We start from the raw sequence: 21,989 nt of genomic DNA on the forward strand, positions 1-21,989 counted from the left end.
ACGCATATTGACCAAACATAAGAGTCATGTATTACTTTTTAAATATTTTAAATTATCAAACAGTTTGAATGTTCTTTCTTATTTGTGTTACAGTCATGTTTTACATGTAGCTATATGGTTTGGTTTTGAGAATTCCAGGTATTAACTTGAGGCTAAAAAACAAAACACTTGCTTAGTTTAAAGCCCCCGTTCAGAAGAAAGAAAAAAAAAATCGTTTGAAAAGTTAACCAACTACTGAAGTAAAAGAACAAACCTTTCGGGCGTTATGTTTGAGTTGACCACAAGATGGGAGCATTCGACAGGTAGTTCCTTCTTTAGTCTGTAGACTGGCAAATGCAATTGATACAAGAACATGTTGGTGCAGGCAGGCGTCTGGATGAATGAATGGAAGGACGGACGGACAGAGACAGACAGACAGATAGATAGCAATGGTGTCATTTTTGGTTTCTTTTATTTGAGAAAGAAAGAAGGCACATTGGTAAACCACATGATGATACAATGGCATCTCATATATGAGACAAAGCACAATATTTAAAAGTACAGCAAAACGCTACATCAAGAACTGTGTCATGTTATCAACTCAATGTCAACTGCGTCAACATTCCCTGTGCCTACACAAATTACAGTGCAGCAAAACGTAAGGCTCCATCATCCTCATCATCATCAGTGCCCAGGCAGATGAGTTTCTCAGACAGGCCTGCAGCCAGCCTGGTGAAAGGGGTGGTTCTTTTTTCTCAAAAGGTGGACCTTTTTAAAGTTATTTGCTTCATTTTCTATGTAAATTTGTATAATTATAATATATTTTACTTTAATTTTTCTATTAAATACTGCATTTTAGTGACGTTTAAGCATTATTTTTTGCTGGATTAGCCTGTCAGAAAGTCATCATAACCATAGTTTTTGATGTAACAAAAAACAGCAGTCTGTAAAGTTTCAAATTAAAAACTGTTAACAAACTGGCCACATTCAACCTTCCACAGTCTGAATTTGGCCACTTGAATAATAAATTAAATAAGTCAATTTGTTAAGCCATGATTGACAACAATAGTCTAATTGGTAATTAAATAAAAAAAAAACTTTAATGTGGGACGCTTTTGGTGCTTCAAACATTTTTATTGGTCTTAAAGTCTTCTTTGATGGGTTATTATTATAAATTTATGATGGCATAGCAGTCAAAATAGGATAAATGTACTTATGTTTGGGACAAATTCTGGAGCTTTGTCAGTGGGAGGTGGGTCTTTTGAATCACCCGAACCCCCCTTGGCTACAGGTCTGTCAGACCCAGACTTTGCTTGAGGAATCTCTCCGAGGATGTTGATCCACACAGTCCTGCATTCAGACTTGAGTTCCTCAAATTCAACGCTTTCGTGTACTTCTTTTTCTGCTGCTCTCAAGTGCCAAGCTGCATCTGAAGTCTATAGAGAGCAGATCTGACTGAGGCAGTGCTCATTGATCCCGACAGGAAGAGGACAGTTAGCGGGACGGTTCCCTTTCCTCATCTGCATATTTTGGGTTTGGCTGAAGCCTGCCGATAAAGAGAGAGATGCTGCAGAACTGAAGCAAAGATGGAGGTGAGGAGACACTGACATACACGAACACTTACCAGAGGATCTCACACACGCCAAAGGAAACCCATTTTGCTCAAAGCTTTGCATATCATCTCGTCCATCATTGGAAATCTGCTCAACGTGATTAAAAGTGGCCTGAAAAACTAGACAAAGACACCAAATCAGCTAAACACATTTTATTTGCCTTGTTTTCTTCATAATGGTTGATATAGCCTCAATAATAAAAAAAGAACAAGCATGTTTTTACAATGAAATCACCTCAATATTTAATTAAGGGATTTATGGAGCATCCTAAAATATTCACATTTCGTTTACAAAAGGGTCTAATCATCTTCTTTCCTGCCTCGTCCTGCTGTTAACGCACACATGGATCTGATAAAAGGATCTAATTTAGTGGTTTTCGAGCTGTCGCTGAACACTGATTTAACAGAGCCAGATTTAAATCATTACCACTTGTTATTACAAACTAACCACGCAGACAATGGGAAACAAGCAAATGCAACTATAAATCTTTAACAGCAACAAAAAAAAAAACGCACTTTATGAAATGCTCTGTGTTCCCGTAAATGAAGGCCTTCCTGAAACAGGCTGTAAAATCAGATGAAGGCGGTATTTGTCCCAGAATTACTTTGCTGACTAACGCTGCTGCGTTCGGTAAAGTTAATGCATATTCCAGCATTAGTGCCAACAATTTGTCAGTTTGCGGAAATATTGGGAGTGTAAAACCAGCAGATTGACGAATATCAGTTACCATATTTTACAGTAATGAACGTGAAACAGAACAAGCTTTCTTACCGTTGTGATTTATTGGCACTTCATTAAACTGGTTGAGATTTTGATGTGAGTTCAGGAAGGAGCTGTGTATTTCTGAGACAGACTGGACTTCATTGGTACCACTGGCCAGGTTGATTCCACAAACAAGTCTGAAAAACCCAAAAATAATAATTAAGTTCATTCATTCATTCATTTTCTTTTCAGTTTAGTCCCTTTATTACTCAGGGTTCGCCACAGTGGAATGAACCACCAACTTATCCAGCATATGTTTTATGCAGCGGATGCCCTTCCAGCCACAATCCAACACTGGGAAACACCCATACACTCTTGCATTCACAAACATACACTACGGCTAATTTAGCTTACCCAATTCACCTGTACCCCATATCTTCAGACTCTGGGGGAAACTGGAGCACCCAGAGGAAGCCCAAGCCAATATGGGGAGAACATACAAACTCCACACAGGAATGCCAACTGACCCAGCCGGGGCTCAAACCAGCGATCTTCTTGCTGTGAGGCAATTGTGCTACATACTGCGCCACCGTGACGCCCTAATTATCAAATTACTTAAAAATAAATAAATAAATAAATACTTAAGGGTGTAGTTCACCCTCCCCAAAAATTCTGTCATTAATTAATTACGTTAATGTGTTCCAAAACACTAAGACCTTTGTTCATCTTCATAACACAAATTCCAATATTTTGGATGAAATTCGAGAGACTAAGGGTCTCAGACCCTAAAGGTCCTGAAACATTAAAATCCCACAAAGATAAAGATTAAAACACTCCATTTGTCTTCGGTGGTCTTCAATCATTCATTCATTCATTTTCCTTATGGTTAGTCCATAATATATCAGGGATCGCCACAGCGGAATGAACCTCCAACTATTCTATTAAAAAATATATTATAAGAATATATTTGTGCACAAAACAGAAGAAAAATAAGAACTTGATTAAGCAGTTTCTTCTCTTCAGCTTCAGTTCAGGGTGTGCATCTACGAGAGAACTGATGGTAAAGGCAAGGCAAGGCAAACTTTATTTATAGAGCACAATTTTACACAACCGTAGTTGATCCAAAGTGCTTTACAATAAAATAAAACAAAACCCTGGTATTAAAAATACAAGAAAAGGAAATATATATAATATTAAAATACAGATAAAAAACATGCATGTCTCATTCAAAGGCAAGAGACTAAAAAAATAAGTCTTTAAGTTAGATTTAAAGCCTCCAATGAAGAAGAAATCCTGATATTAAGAGGGGGACTGTTCCAGAGCCTTGGAGCTGCAACACAGAAAGCTCGATCACCTTTTGATTTGCAGCAAGACCAAGGGACAGACAAAAGAAACTGGTCATGGGATTTTAACGGTCTACAAGCTTAATATGGCCTAATATATGGCCAGGGCAGGTTTGTGCAATGCTTTATATGTGAAAAGAAGGATTTTAAAATCAACTCAAGGACAAGGACAGGGGAGATATGATCTCTTTTCTTAGTTTCTGTTATTAATCTGGCGGCTGCATTCTGGTCCAACTGTAACCGATAGAGTGTTGACTGGGATAGACCAATGTACAAAGAGTTGCAGTAGTCTAACTGACAGGAGATTAAAGCATGTGTCACAATTTATAAAATTTTTTTAGAAAAAAAAAAAAGGTTTAACTTTTGCCACCAATCTAAGCTGAAAAAAAACTGCTCTTCTCAAGTGCATTTACATGTTTACCCAACTGTAATAGCGGATCAAAGATAACTCTGAGATTCCGGGCGTGATTGTGCAGATTGTCATTTAGGAATCCTAGCTGAGTTTTAATTGAATCGCTGGTAGCAGCAGGACCTAATAATAACACTTCTGTTTTATTTTAATTTAGTTGCAGAGAGTTATTGATCATCCAGGTCTTAATGTCGGTTAGGCATAAGAAAAGGTGTTTTATTGAAAAATCTTTTCCTAGTTTGATAGGAAAATATAGTTGGAGATCATCAGTAAAGAGAAGAAGACAAGTAGTTTCTACAGTTTTATTTTGTGCACAAAGGCATTAATGTGGTTAGTTAAAATGACAATTAAACTAGAAACACTAAAGACACATGTACTGTTTACTTTTCTGCGCTTTGAAAGTTTTAGAACCCTCGCCATCTATTCAGGAGAGCTATTCTGAGAGCTAATCGAAAATGTGTTAATTTGAGTTCCAATGATGAACGAAGGTCTTATGGATTTGAAAGGACGTGAGTTTGATTCTTTCTAAAGAACTTTAAAATGTTCATTTATGTTCAAAGAGTCACACAAGATAAGAAATTTGAACTGAAGTTGAGAATGTTTGAAGTGGAAAACTTCTCAATAAGCTGCAAATTGGTCATGCTATATAAAAATAAAATTTGGTGTATTTTAAGACACATTCTATGGACACCAGAGTGTTACATTACATGTTGGTAAAAGTGGCATAATGGTCTCCTGTAAATCATCACTAGTTGGTTTGGTATTGCCTTATAACGCTTCAACAAGAAAATTTTATCGAAACATTTCTTACAGAACCAGCACTGTTTAAAAAACGTGGACGTGACTAATGGTCTTTCTAAAAACATTAGAAAATATGGTCTCACAAAAAACAAATAGTTTACATGCAGTACTTAAGCGTTATAGACAAGTGCAATTTCAGAGATTAAAACTGATACACAAATGTTTTTGACTCAAAGTAGGAGTAAAAGTGAGCCCTTTTAAAAGTACTCAAGAGTAGTGAGTAGTAAATATTACACTGTGAAGAGTTGATGCGTTTACATTCTGTAGTGCATTTAGTTATCTTCCTTCCCTCCTTTCTTCCTTCCATTGTTTTTTCGTTCTGTCCTTCTTTTATTCATTTGTTTGTTAGTTTTTTCCTTCATTCATTTGTTTCTTTCTTCATTCATTCGCTCGTTTATTCTTTTGTTCCTTCCTTCATAAGGTCCTTCGTTCATTCATTCATTTGTTCGTTCATTCGATCCTTGCTTCGTTTGTTCATATCTTCCTTGAATCCTTCCTTCATTCATTTGGTCCTTCCTTCCTTCATTCGGTCCTTTCCTCCATTTCTTGTTTGGCCCTTCCTTCTATTCTTCTTTGGTTCCATTTAGTGATTGTTAACGGCTGTTTGGTGATTTCAGTCATCATACAGTCGACATCCTTCATTTTCTCATCAGTTTCTCATCAGGTTTTGGACATCTTCTTGGACATTTATAATGCTTCCAAAAAGTTTGGTGCATTTATAAAGCGCCCATGTCTTGAGGTTGTTCATGATGCGATTTACTTTCTATGTGCGATTTCGACATGAATCAAAGGACTGATTTTTCTACTTTAGCCAATCACCATAGACAAGAAAGTGATGAAGTAATGAATGCAGGTTGAAGGAAAATAGTGGAGTAAAAGTACCGATACGGCACAAAAAAATATACTCAAGGGGAAGTAAAAGTACACATTTTTAAAACTACTTATCAAACTACAAGTTCTGTGAAAAATTACTCACAGTATTTGGAGTATTTGTAATTTGTTACTTCACACCACTGTGTCCCACAACGTAGTTTAGTGTGTGTGTGTGTGTATGTGTGTGTGTGTGTGCGTATGTGTTTGAAAGCCCTGCAGTGCTGCCATGTATGTGTTGAGCAAAGGGCCGAGTCCCAGCAGATCTGCTGTCAGCACAAAACTCTGAAAACAGCTCCACTCTTCATATTTTTCCAGCAAGTCTCTCTATACGCTGTAATGGCAGCCAGCTGCTGAACGCACCCTTAGGCTGGAATGAGAGGAATCTTTCATGCAGCGTTTCAAAATCCCAATTTGCCCATCACACTGATCTTGCGCTTAGTTGACAGTGTGTTATTTTTCAGTCAGTACACTTTAGTGAAAGACTTACTGAAAGACGTTTTGGTAAGACGTCCTGAAATGTTTGAGGAGGTGATTAAATTAGTGAATGAAATGACTTAACTTCACAGCGCAGGAACTTTCATGTCAGAAAATATTTAATGGAGGCAACAGTCCCTTTTTTAAAGATGCATGTAGAGCAGAGGTTCTTACTGCTACTGAAGGAGCTCTAAAAGCAAATCAATGTCTTGTTAAGAGAATGTTATTTAATAAACCAGCAGGTGTAAGCAATGAGAGTGTAAGTCAATTGGGTTAATGGGTTGGTACAAGAAATATCATGCATAACTTGTCCATCAAGAGTTTAGACTAATGTTAAGTTTATATACACTACCAACCAAAAGTGTTAGGTCAGTGGGTAGCACAATCAGCTGGGTCAATTGGTGTTTCTGTACGGAGTTTGCATGTTCTCCCTGTGTTTGTGTGGGTTTCCTCCGGGTGCTCCGGTTTCCCCCTCAAGTCCAAAGACATGCGCTATAGGTGAATTGAATAAGCTAAATTGTCCATAGTGTATGTGTGTAAATAATGGTGTGTGGATGTTTTCCAGTGATGGGTTGTAGCTTGAAGGGCATCCACTGCGTAAAATATATGCTGGATAAGTTAGTGGTTCATTCTGCTGTGGTGAACCAGATTAATAAAAGGACTAAGCCGTAAGAATGAAAAACATGAATGAACATTAGAAGGTATTAAAAGAAACAGTATCTTCTGCCTTTCATATTTTCTGCATCTGTGTTTTAACTGTAAAACAGCAGAAATAAAAAGCCAACCTGTTACATTTACAGAGAGGGGCGTTTTGCAGAATATATCCACTACGAATAATATTCGTCCCATAATCCACTATGAGAAATCTGGTCAACCAAATCCACAAGCAAATTCACACAAAAATGAACCACAAGTCACTTAAAAGCTCACATTTCACAACAGGGTTTTGAATCGACAACAATGCTCAGTAAGCAAAGTCTCCTAAATGCTTATTTTCAGCCAAACAAAATATTTAGCAATGGCCTCAAATTCTGATGAAATGAGTTAGGAAAGATAATTCAGTTTAGAATGTATAATATCATTTAAAACCCATTTGGGGTTAAAAAAGAAGGGAGAGAGAGTTTTCTGTTTTGGGACCACAAACCTACTTCATTATTTCTCTCTCGCAATCAGTCTGGTGGAATATCTGGCATTCGCTAGTGTGTGTGAAGTGTTAAGTAGGTTCTGCTGATATGCTTTGTTATTTGATAAAAACACACTTCCTGTTTACGGCCGACAGAGTTTGTTGCAGTTTTTTTTTCTCGCATCACCTCAAGAATGATTGTTGTTTATGCAAAGTGCGTCATGGCATGTGTTCCTTTTCCGGACATGTCTGAATAAACGTTCAGAAACAAACACCGCCTGTTTGTGGCAAGCGACAGTATAACAAAATGCTTCTTTAACAACAACAATAAATTAAAATGAAATAATGAGCCATTGCTAAAGTTGCGCAACACCTAGTAGTGACCACAACTTCAATCCCTATGATCTCCAAATTGTCCATATGGCAATACGATTGGATAAACATCATAATGCAAGACATCCAGATCTGATCAAATCCCTTTTTGCATATTTGTTACAGAGCAACAGTAATCCAGAGAGAACTGGTCATGGTTTTTCTTTTCATTTTAATTTTACTGAAGAAACACGTATCGCCACACTTCATAATGTCTTGCTTCTCAGGCTAGAGAAGATTTGCTGCCATCTCGTCATTTGTTGCTTTTTTAATGTTTTACATCATAAGCACATGTTGCTAACTGCTGTAGTCGACGCACATACAGTATATGTGCCGCAGATGGAGTCCTCTAGTTAGTGACAAATAGCCAATTAGACTTCAGTAAAATCTTATGGACCATACACAGTAAAATCCTTTGAGTAAAATTTACTGAGTTCAGAGTGTATATAGTCCCTCTCTAAACTGAGTAAAGGTTACTCAGAAGCAAAGATAGTTAATGGAACAGTGAAGGAATTAATTAAGCAATGATTGAGTACAGATAATGAACACCTGCTGTTAATAAGCAGAAATCGAAAAGAAACACAAAACTGCATCTACCTTCAGTCACAGCCTCAGATGAAATAAACTGAAATAAAACACAGAAGAAACTCCACAAACAGCAGCTTTACTTATTACCAACCTGTTTGGCCTTATTTCTGCCAGACTCTACAAAATTCCATATAGTGATATTAAGGAGAAATAACTGATTAAGTTATTTTTACACCAACATTAAAAAAACACTTTTTGTTTTAATATGTCACCATTGAGAAGAAGAGTAGTTGCTTTAATTGGGCACTTTGATTTGTTTTCTAATGTTTGTCTTTTTGCTTGACAAATAGTGTGTTATGGCAAGAACTACACAAAGAGACCAAATGTGACTAGGATAATTGATTCTGTTATGATTTAATTACTGGTCAAACCAGTAGGGTTGGTCTATTATGTTCGAAAGTAACTCTGTGTGTCAAGAAAATGGAACTCCGCAATACTTGTATCAAGTTATAAAACGAACTAAATATCAGTGCTCAGCAATCACTTAATTAATCCTTTCATTGTCTCATTAACTTTAACTCTGATGCTGAGTAACTTTTACTCAATTTAGAGAGGGACCAAATACTCTCTGAACTGAGTAAATTTCCCTCAGAGGACTTTGCTTTGACCTGTCCATGCTTTGTTAGCTAAAAATTAAAGTTATGCTACATTTTGAAGCAGTGGCATTAATACAATTCTATCCTGGGGAAGATAAATGATACATTTTTTTTTACACTTTTTTTTTTTATTCGTGAAAAAGTAGTAATTGAATGTTGACTTTTTTCCTGTACTTGAGAGTTCTTATGTCAGAATTGAAACAGTGACATTTGGGAATTTATAGGTGACTTTATTTATCAAAATTCAGAGTTTATATCTTGTAATTCTGACTTTTTTATCAGAATTGTTACGTTATTTCTTACAATGGAAGTTTTAAATGCAAACACGCAATTCTGAATTCACATTTTGTCGTTCTGAGTTTATATCTTATATCATTATATATTTTTATTTAAAGAAAATCTCAGAACTTTTTTTGTGCAACTAAATGCACATCTTAAATTTTTTATGTAGATCTTGTAATTCTGAATCTAAATTATTCTGTTATTTTTTTGAGTTTTTACTGTATTCTCAAATTATAAGTTTATGACTTGAAATTCTGTTTATCTCTTCTTTTCAGATCAGTTCATTATATTTATTTTTTGCATTTTCTAGCTAACAGGTGATCTCACAATCCTGCATTTGTTTTTGTGTTTTTGCTTTTTTAATTATAACTGCAAGTTTATGACACAATTCTGCCTTCCCCCCTTAAAACTCTGAAATATAAATCCAGCTGAAGGAAACATAAAAAGATAAAACATTGCAAATGCCTTTTTAATTAATTTATTCTCTGGTGGAAACAAGCTTACATAGCAACTCATGTCAAAAACTATTCTTCTAAGAACTCATTTCTGAAAGGAAAGCTAAAACTGAATGTTTCCTCTATGGCTTTGTTTTGCTGTGACCTTTCCCAGCAAGTATACTTTGTTTTTAAAATATCTAATAGATGTTTTATAGACGTCTAAACAGAGTCATCTTGGCTAAAACAAGGCTAAACTTACGCTGTCAGTGAAAATCTAATAGGCGTCTAAGAATAGACCAAAACATCAAATTAACAGAAATGCACGACTACACATATAAAGTCCATCTATTTGGTGACTACTCTAGGTTTGGCCTATTCTTAGATGTCTATTAGATTTTCACTGACAGCCCAAGTTTAGCCTTGTTTTAGCCAAGCTGTCTACGTTTATGTCTATTAGACGTCTATTAAACACCAAATTGTTTGCTGGGTTGTTTTTTTATTTATTCTTTATTTAGTACAGTAAAAAATGACTGTTATAAATAAATAGTCAGCACAGATGTCTGCTTGTAAAACATATACAGTATTTCTGTAAAGTATGGTCAGACTGCTGACCCTCACCTCGGCTGGCTGTTGATGGTGTTATTGTGCAGGTGGTTGTGAAGACTGATGCTGCTGTGTCTGCTGAGCCGCTCCAGAGACACACTGGAGGATCCTGATAAAGCTCTGCTGCAGGATTCATCCTCCTCTGAGTATACTGTAAAAACAAAAACAGATAGATTACATCCTCTCCCAGACAACAATGCAATTAGAGAGCAAATTGAGACTTTAGGTCTCTTATCATGTAAGATTTATTTAAAATACATAATGATGAATTCAATTATTGTGATGAATTTTTTAACAGAATTTTTACTCAGTCAGTCACTCACTCTCCTAGTTCTTTTTTAAAGTTTTTTTTTCATCTTTATTGAATAGGACAGAAGGGTTGAGACAGGAAAGTGTGAGGAGCAGAGAAAGGGAAATAAGATCAGCGAGGGACCTGAAGCCAGAAGTCAAACTCAGGTTGTTGTGAGCACCTTACCGCTATATGTCAACACACTTAACCACTAGGCTATTGATGCCGACTTATTCTCTTCTTTTATCAGTGGTCACCGCAGCAGAATGAACCACCAATTACTCTGGCACGTTTTATCACCATATACAAAATTTTTTATGAAATAATATTTTAAATAATAAAAACTTGACCTGGGAAAGATTAAATATCCACCCTGAAAGATTAAACATGTACTGTAAGCAATATACAGTTGAAGTCAGAATTATTAGCCCCCGTTTATTTTTGTCCTTAATTTCTGTTTAACAAAGAGAAGATTTTTTCAACATATTAGTTTTAGAAACTCATCTCTAATAACTGATTTATTTTATCTTTGCCATGATGACAGTAAATAATATTTTACTAGATATTTTTCAAGACACTTCAATTCAGCTTAAAGTAACATTTAAAGGCTTAAACAGGTTAATTAGGTCAACTAGGCAGGATAGTGTAATTAAGCAAGTTATTGTATAACAATGGTTTGTTCTGTAGACTGTTAAAAAATATATAGCTTAAAGGGGCTAATCATTTTGATCTTAAAATGATGATAAAATAAAAGCCGAAATAAAACAAATAAGACTTTCTCTAGAAGAAAAAATATTATCATACACACTGTGAAAATTTCCTTGCTCTGTTAAACATAATTTGGGAAATATTTAAAAAAGAAAAACCTATTCAAAGAGGGGCTAATAATTCTGACTTCAACTGTATTTGACCCTGGACCTGTACCACGAGGTTAAGTAAATAAATAAGCTTCCCATTGATTGGGTTTATTAGAATGAGATTGTGATTTTTTGCCTAAAAACAAAACAAAAAACTATCAAAGAAAATCTTATTATTTAGAAAATCACCTTTAATGTTTATAACAAATCACATTACCAATGAAAAATGTTTTAATATTTAAAGAAGGAATTGCAAGGCGATTATTTCAACCATGTTTTTTTTTTATTATTCCCACAAAAATTGGCATTGGCATTGGAAAAATTGTTGCAGAAAAATAAAATCACTGGGTTCAAAAGGAGAATTTCAACTAGTTAATTTGCTTTAAAATTTAAGGAAAATGACAAACCCAAAAGCAGGATGGTGACTCGGTGGTTAGCACCATGACCTCACAGCAAGAAGGTTGCTAGTTCGGTTTACCCCAAAGTCCAAAGCTATACGTAGGGCCAGACGGAATCTATGGGCGTTTTTTGCTATTTCTGCAGAGAATTTTGATAAAAGTCTGCATATTTCTGCAGAATTATTTTGGAAGTATCGTAACTAAAACCTTAATATATGAAATAAAAAATTATATCTTTTTAACTGTTATTTAATGTTTAAAATGCAAATCCAATTACATTCACTTTATTTGGTAAATAAAGCAAGTTTGTCATATTATATATCTAGTAAAAGACAGAAAATAATACTGCACAAACTGCATTGTACGTAAATCAGATGAACATTTTCATATTAGTCAATAATATTTCTGTAATGAATTAAACAACTGAATATAGATTTACACACATTTACTCAAGTAAATAAGCACAATTAATGATGGGATAAAAATCTGCGGAAATCTGCAGAATTCTGCGCATGCAGAATCCAGGTGGGCCTAGCTATACGCTATAAGTGAATTGAATGAACTAAATTGGCCATAGTGTATGAGTGTGTGTGTGAATGTGAGAGTATATGGGTGTTTCCAAGTACTGGATTGCAGTTGGAAGGGCATCTGCTGCGTAAAACATATGCTGGAATAGTTGGTGGTTCATTTCACTGTGGCAACCTCGGTAATAGAGACTAAGCTGAAGGAAACCGAATAAATGAACCCATAGATTTCTCCCCTGCTAAGGATACCAATGGCTACTGATTACTGAAAAAACTTCTTTTGCGTTCAACTGGAACTTGCATCCACTTGAAGGCTAGTAAATTTTCTTTTTGGTGTGAACTATCCCTATAATGCAAGGCAGTGGCGCAATAGGTAGTGCTGTTGCCTCACAGCAAGAAGGTGGCTGGGTCGCTGATTCGAACCTCGGCTCAGTTGGCGTTTCTGTGTGGAGTTTGCATGCTCTCCCTGCCTTCGCGTGGGTTTCCTCCAGGTGCTCCGGTTTCTCCAACAGTCTAAAGACATGCTGTACAGGTGAATTGGGTAGGGTAAATTGTCTGTAGCGTGTGTGTGTGTGTGTGTGTGTGTGTGTGAATGTGTGTGGATGTTTCCCAGAGATGGGTTGCGGCTATAAGGGCATCCTCTGCGTAGAAACTTGCTGGATAAGTTGGCAATTCATTCCGTTGTGGCGACCCCGGATTAATAAAGGGACTTAGCCGACAAGAAAATGAATGAATGTATCCTATAATTTCAAATGTTTCTGATCAAAGTCAGATTAATTCTGCATGTAGTCTGATGTTGATGTTAAACATCTCTTAAAGTCAACCTTCACTCAAAACACAGACGTATTTCTTTCATGCTCATCAGAACGAGATGACAGAAATCTCTGCGGCTTCTGTGTGCCTACCACTACTCTTAGTGAGCAGTCTCGGTCAATTAGTGCAGACTGGCCTTGTGGATTTTCACTTCAGGTGTTGACTAAAGCAGCTGTGTGCTCTCTGACAGCTTCTTGACTCCGTCTCAAGCATCTGAAGGAAAGGCAGCTGGAATGGAAAAGGCTGAGGAGTGTGAGAGACATGCGTGAGGTGGCCGTTTGCCCAGTGACTGGGCAAACACTGCTCTTTTGAGGCCGTCGGAGCAGCTGATGTCAGAAATAGTGCGTAGTGTAAATGATGGGTATAGGGACATGAGGAAGGGAGTGGACTGGACTGAACACTTTCTGCCCTGGACACATCTGTAATGCTAAATGGCATGTTCATATAAACATTTTTTTCTTTCTTCTGTGCACTGGTTAAAATAGACAGTGGATGAAATTATGTCTGTGTGTGGGGAGTTACATAGCTTTATCCAACATTTGCATTGGGTTGGTTTATATACTGCTGTTAAGAAATATTGGGACAGTACAATATTTGTATTCAGCGAGGATGAATTAAATTAATAAGGTGTTTATATGCTACAATAAGTTTCTATTTTTAATAAATGCTGTCTTTAAAAAAAAGTATCAAAGTGTACACAAAAATAATATAAAGTTCTTCTTAAATTAATGATACTAAGAAGTAATTAAACAGCACCCAAGATACAGAAAATTCAGCTTTGACATCACAGAACATCACATGCTAAAATATATTAGGATGTAAAACATATATAAACACAACAGTTCTGTCTGGTTCTTGAATCTGACTGGCTGATAGCCATGCAATATTCTGCAAATAACAGCACTCGTACAGCCTCTTCACCCTTGTGAATTACTCCACCCACATACAGCGAAAATACAGTTTCACAAATACTGCAGCTGTTGGACAACATAATGTACTTTTGAGGCTTTTTTTAAGTCTATGATGTAGTTGTTTAGATTGCAACTATGGTGTTTATTTATCAGGATCATGCCTATTTTTTTTTTTTTAATTAATTTCTGAGAGGTCATTAGCCTGTCATTGAGCAGAGCAAAGATGGTTTATGTTGTCCATCCATAAAATGGGGACAGAGACTGTATAATAAACCCTTAGAAGAAAACAACAGCAGAATTTCTAACTACAGCTGATCAAATCATTATTAAACTGGTAAATGACTTTCTAAGTTGATCTCTCTCTTTTTTATGTTTCAGTGCTGTATTTATAACATTGTAATTTTAGTTTATTGAGTGTGAGATGGGACTCCCATATCAGGAATGTGTCTATTTTGTGTTGGCCACTCTTTGTATAACCCTGAGTTACTTTTTGGTCGGCCATCTGTTTGTTTCTAATGAGTCTCCTGTTTATGTTACTGCAGACTAGTTCAGTAAACAAAAAGAAAGAAGAAATGCCTGCATGTGTTTAACATTTTTCCTTATCACAAACACAACAGCAATCTGGTAGTGTTTGTGCTGCTTTGGCTTTTTTGAGGTTAATTATTGTAATATCCTGATTGCAACAGAGAAATACTGGGAAATCTCTGTAGACTTAAGGCATTTCATGCCATTCAGCCTTATAATCTTAAAATGTGAGCAAAATCACCTGTTTTATCATCACTTTAGACATTATGCTAAAGAATCATTCAAATATTAGGTTTAAAGTGGCGTTGGTGAAGTAGCAATGGTTTCTGCTGTTCTGATGTCAGTGAATAATTAGCGGAAGAAAGTAGTTCCTCAAAAAAAAACTAACATTTTTGAGACTCGCTGTGTTTGATTTCCTTTTTATACACACACGATTATGCTGTCGAACTGTTGTATAAATGCAATATCACGCTTGTAGCAGTGCGATATGGCTGTATATCATCCCTGGTGGGACACAAATGCATGCCTCCCACCAGTGCCGATATGTATAGCTACAGTGCACTGCTACTCTTGTGATATTGCTCATATTTTTCCATATTGGGATTGGCTGCTGCTATTGTTAATCCGGTGTGCGTGCGTATTAGCCTCAATGTACATACTTGGAACTTTAACTAGTGCACAGTTGGCAGCTTGTCATAACTTTTCCGTGCAACAGAAATGCGGCTTAGAGAAGCCTTTACGATTTATTCACTGTGACAAATTAAAGCGCAGTTAATAGTGAAATCAGCTAATCGTTGCATCCCTATTAATTATTACAGTGCATTGTACAAAAAGCATTTTCTACAAAACATATCAAAATGTTTTCGGCTGTCCGCACCACTCGCTTATGGTAACTCACGCTCTGCGCAGCCTCTGCAGCTCATACTGAATTGAACAGACGACCGTCACTTCATAGCTATAGCTGCCCTTTTCAACTGAACTAAATTTATTTTTATGTCTTGGTCACACTATTTTAAGGGGCCAGAACAAATTGCCTCGGGGGCCGGGTTCGGTCTGCGGGCCGCCAATTGAATAGCCCCGGACCACAGTCTTGCATTTTTTCAGCACCGAGATAGTTAAGATGGTTTATTTATGTTTACTTAAGTACAAATATGTTTATTTGAAATTTCCAATTTATCTTTAGTAACTTCACATGTATGTTTATTTTCAAGATTTTATGTGTTCCCCAGTTTGAGATTTCACTGTTAATTTTTTATACAATACACTAGGAACTAGTGTACTTTACTTGGCTTTTAAGTAAAACAAAATGAGTATTGTAATAAATCGCTTTTATTATTTTCTCCTTAACCTCTTGCTGTTGTTTAGAGAATTTTAAACAATGCAATTAGTAAAGTAATATTTTCTGTATTTTCAGATGTATTATATGAGAGACTTACTATAGCTTTGTTTAGCAAACAAGTGATTCAAATTGAAATAAAAGTTGAGAAGTTATTTTATTTTTATTTTATGTGTAAGGTTTTCAGCTTCAAAATCATTTCACATTAATCTGTGATTTCTATTTACAAAATTCTGCATAAAAAAGAAATAAAAAAGCTGTCAGATTCTGTCTGGCCCTAAAAATGGCATTTAGATTTAAATGGCAGTGATTATATATTATATATATTATGCTGTACATTTTAGCTTATTTTGCCTGATATGATTCATTTTATACTAAATTGGAAAATGTAGTTCAATGTTATTTTGTATTGTATTTTTTGTTGCATTTTTAGATTTGTATTCTTTTTTTTATCGTTTTTGAGGTGAAACTAGCTATTAAATTTAGAGAATTACAGCAAGTTTTCTAAACAACAAAAAAAAATCATTGAAATTATCATTTCAAACTGAACAAAAACTAGACAATAATTATATAGTTTTTTTAAACAGCAAGGCTCAAAATCGGTCAAATAATCGTGTTAGAAGAAAAACATGGAATCTTCATGAAAATATTTCTATGCATAAAAGAGCTGCTAAAATGTGTGTGAATTTCTAACCAGATGCTGTCCTCTTTCTGATGAAGCTGGTTAGTTATAATGCCAAGATGCAGCATCAAAAACACAACATGCTGGTTATTTCCATCTGGCCCACATTCCTTCCTCCAATTTTACAGCAGAAACTGGCAAAATGTCTCTCATTCCTTTCATAGTCAATAACTCAGTTCAGGATAGACACCAAAATGTCAGTAATACACATACCACTGAAGCCGTCCTGATGGATCTCAGTGAGAGAGACGGGACACCTGTGCTCAGGGCTGCACACTGAAGGACTTGAGCCTTGAAGATGCTGCAAGTCCACAACATCCTGCTCCACTGGACTGTGCAGCTGGACCTAGCAAGTTGCAGAAAACAAGCTGATTTCTCACTGTTAATAACTAAACACTGTAGAATATTTTTATTGATCAATAAAAATGAGTTATCCTCAATTTAAGAAACAAAACATTCTCCAAGATCTTTTGATTGTGTATTGACTGGGTTTAACAACTGGGTGCTTAGAATATTTACAAAGCTAAAACAGATGTACATGCCAAATTTATAAAAAAAAAAAAACAAGTTAACAGCTAGAAATAAGCCAGCAAGTAGTGTTCAGAACTTTATAGGGTAAACACCACAAGACAAATGACATGGAAACTGGCAGCCTACATGGTTGCTTCAGCGAGAACATCTTGGCTTTGTTGTGCACAATAAAATCAACACCTTTTCTGAGCAAGTTATTTTAATCAAGAATTATCTACAACAACAACAACAACAACAGAAGGTTATTGACCAAATTTAGCCTTTCATCTATAAGACTATAATCTATCCTGTGACAGCATTTGGAACTAAAGTCAAAAATGTGCATTAGGCAACATAAACACCGATGATATTCACTGCATCTATGTTTATTACAAAATTAAAGATACAATGCACCCGGAAAGTATTCATGGCGCTTCACTTTTTCCACATTTTTTTATGTTACAGCCTTAATCTAAAATTGATTAAGTTCTTTTATTTCCTCAAAATTCGACACACAGTACCCCTTAAGGACAAAGTGAAAAAACGCTTTTTTGAAATTGTTGCTAATTTATTAAAAATAAAAAAGCTGAAAAATCACATGTAGAGAAGTATTCACAGCCTTTGCTCTCTAAATTGATTTCAGGTACATTCTGTTTTCACTGATCATTCTTGAGATGTTTCAGCAGCTTAGTTGGAGTTCACCTGTGGTAAATTCAGTTGATTGGACATGATTTGAAAAGGCATACACCTGTCTATATAAGGTCCCAGGCTTGACAGTGCATGTCTAAGCACAAACCAAGTATGAAGACAAAGGAATTGTCTGTAGACCTCCAAGACTGTAGACCTCTGAGGATTGTCACAAAGCACAAGGCTGGGGAAGGTTACAGAACAATTTCTGCTGCTCTGAAAGTTCCACTGAGCACAGTGGCCTCCATCATCCGTAAGTGGAAGATGTTTGGAACCACCAGGACTCTTACTAGAGATGGCTCCCTTAGTCAGGGAGGTGGTCAATAACCCAATTGTCACTCTATCTGAGCTCCAGGGTTCTTCTGTGGAGAGAGAAGAACCTTACAGAAAGACAACAGCAATCCACCAATCAGGTCTGTATGGTAGAGTGGCCAGACGGAAGCCACTCCCCTCCTGGAATTTGCCAAAAGACATCTGAAGGACTCTTAGACCATAAGAAACAAAATTCTGTGGTCTGATGAGACTGAAATTGAACATTTTGGAGGCGTCACATTTGAAAAAAAAAACAGGCACCGCTCATTACCAGGCTAATACAACCCATGCAGTGAAACATGGTGGCAGCATCATGCTGTGAGGATGTTTTTCAGAAGCAGAAACTAGAAGACTAGTCAGGATAGAGGGAAAGATGAATGCAGCAATGTACAGAGACATCCTAAATGAAAACTTGCTTCAGAGTGTTCTTGACCTCAGACTGGGGCGACAGTTCATCTTCCAGCAGGACAATGACCCAAAGCACACCACAAAAATATCAATGGAGTGGCTTCACAACAACTCAGTGAATGTCCTTAGTGGCCTAGCCAGAGCCCAGACCAAAATCCTATTGAACATCTCTAAAGAGATCCGAAAATGGCTGTACACCATCGCTTCCCATCCAACCTGATAGAGCTGAAGAGGTACTGCAATGAGGAATGGCCAAATATTCCCAAAGACAGGTGTGCCAAGCTTGTGGTATCATATTCAAAAAGACTTGAGGCTGTAGTTGCTGCCAAAGGTGCATCAACTAAGTATTGAGCAAAGGCTGTGAATACTTCTGTACATATGATTTTTAAGCTTTTTTATTTTTTCAATAAATTTGCAACAATTAAAAAAAACTTTTTCATATTGTCATTATAGGCTTTTGTGTGTAGAATTCTGAGGAAATAAATGAATTTAATCCATTTTGGGATAAGGCTGTAACATAAAAAAGGTGGAAAAAGTAAAGCGCTATAAAAACTTTCCGAATGCACTGCATGTGGACACATTTTCTGATGATTTTAACTCTATGTTTATTAAAGAAAATGAATTATGACAGAAAGTATAAATCTATACAAGTTAACTCAAAGTTTTTTAGAGTTTTTAGAAATAAATAAATGCTGCTTTTCCACTATTAAGCCAAACGGTTCTCTTTACTAACTGTTTCTTTCTGTGCGGATCTACACCAGTCACTGGATACGGTTTTATTTTACACTGTGCTGCTGATAACTGGGCTCTCTGTTATAAAAATGCACCTGCCATTGCTTTAGTTATGCAAATGAAATGTAAACATAAACAGTGATACTTCAGTTTTTGGGAGTCTGTTATTTATACTTTCTTATTTACTGTTGAATAACAGGAAAAAAAAGAAATGGTTTCTGCTTAGCCAGCTATAGAAAACCTGGCAGCCAGGAAACAGAGTGGCTATGTCATATTCACATGCACTCTACCAGCACAGCTCAGTTATCTAACAGTGACTAGAAGTCAGAGCAGAGAACGAGTTGTAATTATGGCTTGCAATTTAACTGGTAATGTACCTGTTCTTAGTGGCTACAAAGCAAACAATTAGGTCAAACGTGCAAAAATCAATAGTAAATTTTATTCAGTTAAAGCAGAAAAATTAAAAACTAACTGGTTGGGTTAAGGTGCATTATGGCATACCTGGCCATTTCAAGTCACAAATTTTAATCATTATTTTGAACAAAATTTTGAAAAAAAAAAACAAAACAAACACAAAGCAATGTTTTAACAATAATTGTGTCGCCACCTACTGGCGTAATGTTGTAATTGATCAAACATCTCTATCCCTTGAGGAAAAGTGTGTTCCTGTACAACTGGAGAGGCTGCAGTTTTAGGACCACATTTCTATGACCTTTTAAATTATGGCCCTACCCCATCCCTGCCCTAAACACAACCACTCTCTACTGGACAGATAAGGATGACACACATGATTCAGTGGCGATCCAAACACCAAATTTAAAAGATTTATTCACCCAAAAATAAAACAATTCTGTTTTCAATTACTCATTTTCATGTCATTTTAACCCCCTGAGACATTTGTTCATCTTTTAGAAACAAATTCAGATATTTTAGATGAAGACTGAGAGCTTCTATGAGAGCTTGTAATCATACAGCTCTTCAAGAACCTTTTGTGCACCAAAAATTAGGTAAATTTGATTTTCATAACCTATATCTTCTGCGACAAGTCAGAGTTGACCACGTATTGCCACTAGAGTAAGCATAATGCAGGAGACATAGGAATATTGTAAGTCATATTTACAGTTATTGGAGTATGAAAGTGTTCTTGGAGATTCATATGATTACAGTTGAGTCACAGAAGTCAAGTAGGAAGTTTTGACAAGGTTTTAGTTAATTTTGTCCACTTTGAACGTCTTGTGTTCATTGCTGTCTATGGAGGGTCAGAGAGCTCCCGGATTTCATCTAAAATCTCTTAATTTGTGATCTGGAAATGAACGAAGATCTCAGGGGATTGAAACACCATGTAGATGAGGCTGCTTTAGTCATCTTTTAATGTTAAGCTGATCATCGAGATTACGGTTATAGTAATAGGTGCAGCCCAGATTAACTTTTCTTCATTGAGGCTGACTCAACCTTCTGCCGTTGACTCATCTGAGCGTCAGCAGAGCTGGTGAGCATGTTTGTTATTTGCATGTCACATCTGGCCTCTTGAGGAATAGCACTGCTCTGCTTATTAACTGTATTACTGGAACACATGTGTTCCTGCTTAGAAAGCCAAAACCATGGGAATACACAAAGATCTCCTTTATTCTCCTTTGTTTGGAAAGCACAAACAGCCCATAAAACAATAGGCCTTTTCATCAAAGATCTTCGAGATGAAGATTACCGATGGAGTTACTGCACTAAATGATATGGCTTTATTTATTAGGTCATTAAGATCATTTAATTAGTTGCATGTTGTGTGTGGGTTAGTTTAGGTTATTATGTTATAGAGTGATGCTGAGCTTGTTATAAGAGTCTCAAAACTAACTAACAGTTGAAAGTGTTACCTTGTCTTGTGCCTGCAGTGCTTTGCTGGAGTGGACTTTGACGTGTTTGCGCAGTGAGCTGGGATCAGTGTAACGTTTGGTGCATCCTGGAAGCTGACAGGCATACGGTTTCTATAAAGAGTGTTGAATAAAATAATAAAGCAAGAGACAAAGAAAAAGCCACGAGGGTAATTAGTTTTTGAAATGAATAACTTAATGATTTAGAAACAATAGACTGAAGATGAATGACAATGTAAATATACAAGAAATGCTATTAAAATATTATTTTGTATAAAAATATATATTTTAAAAAATTGGAGTGGTCAAACATGACATTTTACAACCTGAACTAACCTTTGCCATTTCATAAAGTAAAAGCACCAATTATTAAAACCTTGGAAGACCAAAAAAATCTAAGCTGAACTAATAATGTAGGACTTAATTAAGGATACATATTAAATTAAGTAATTTAAAATGTTAAATCAAATCTTATTTGTAAAACCTATATTCAGTGTTCGCTGGCTAATAATAAACACAAATCAGCCAACATTATATCTTTTTAAAATTAGTGTAAAGATTTTCTATGTAAAAATTTATAATTTGAACTGGTGACCAAATACACTTTTTTTATTGAGCATATTGAGTTCAACTGTTTTATATCAATTTGTTTTTTAAACTGCGTCACATTTAATTTGATGAAAACATTTCAAACATATATGTTTTTCAACAACAAACACTTCAGATCTGGTTTTACAATCAGGGCTGAGACTGAAGCTGCGGTCACACTGGACCTTTCTCCCCATAGTCTTTCGTTCATATGCAAGTGAGTGTAGCAGACCGGAAATGCAAGCTCGTGCGACAAGTTTCACAGTTCACTGCGTTGCAAAGTTCAAGCTTGGTGAACTTTGACCTGCAAAATCGCATCACTTGACTTTGTGAGTACTCTTCAAATGATTCTTCATC

General features: G+C 36.0%; 1 protein-coding gene across 6 annotated transcripts in view; it reads right to left on the reverse strand.

Moving 5' to 3' along the window:
• Positions 1 to 434: 434 nt before the first annotated feature.
• Positions 435 to 21,989, reverse strand: part of glis1a (GLIS family zinc finger 1a) — a 49,789-nt gene continuing 28,234 nt past the window's right edge. For all 6 annotated transcript variants that reach the window (XR_015478517.1, XM_087240896.1, XM_087240899.1 and 3 more), the window contains 6 exons: positions 21,048 to 21,158; positions 16,744 to 16,876; positions 10,211 to 10,346; positions 2,364 to 2,491; positions 1,604 to 1,711; positions 435 to 1,525 (listed from right to left, as the gene is read on the reverse strand). Coding sequence is in view for 5 of the 6 variants with exons in the window: in XM_087240896.1 (XP_087097022.1) it covers positions 1,416 to 1,525; positions 1,604 to 1,711; positions 2,364 to 2,491; positions 10,211 to 10,346; positions 16,744 to 16,876; positions 21,048 to 21,158 (726 nt within the window). In the remaining variant the exon portion in view is untranslated. The remainder of the gene's footprint in view (positions 1,526 to 1,603; positions 1,712 to 2,363; positions 2,492 to 10,210; positions 10,347 to 16,743; positions 16,877 to 21,047; positions 21,159 to 21,989) is intronic.

This window comes from Danio rerio, chromosome 2 (assembly GCF_052040795.2).
Source record: "Danio rerio strain M-AB ecotype USA chromosome 2, GRCz13ab, whole genome shotgun sequence".
In the NCBI taxonomy this organism is placed as follows: Eukaryota; Metazoa; Chordata; class Actinopteri; order Cypriniformes; family Danionidae; genus Danio; species Danio rerio.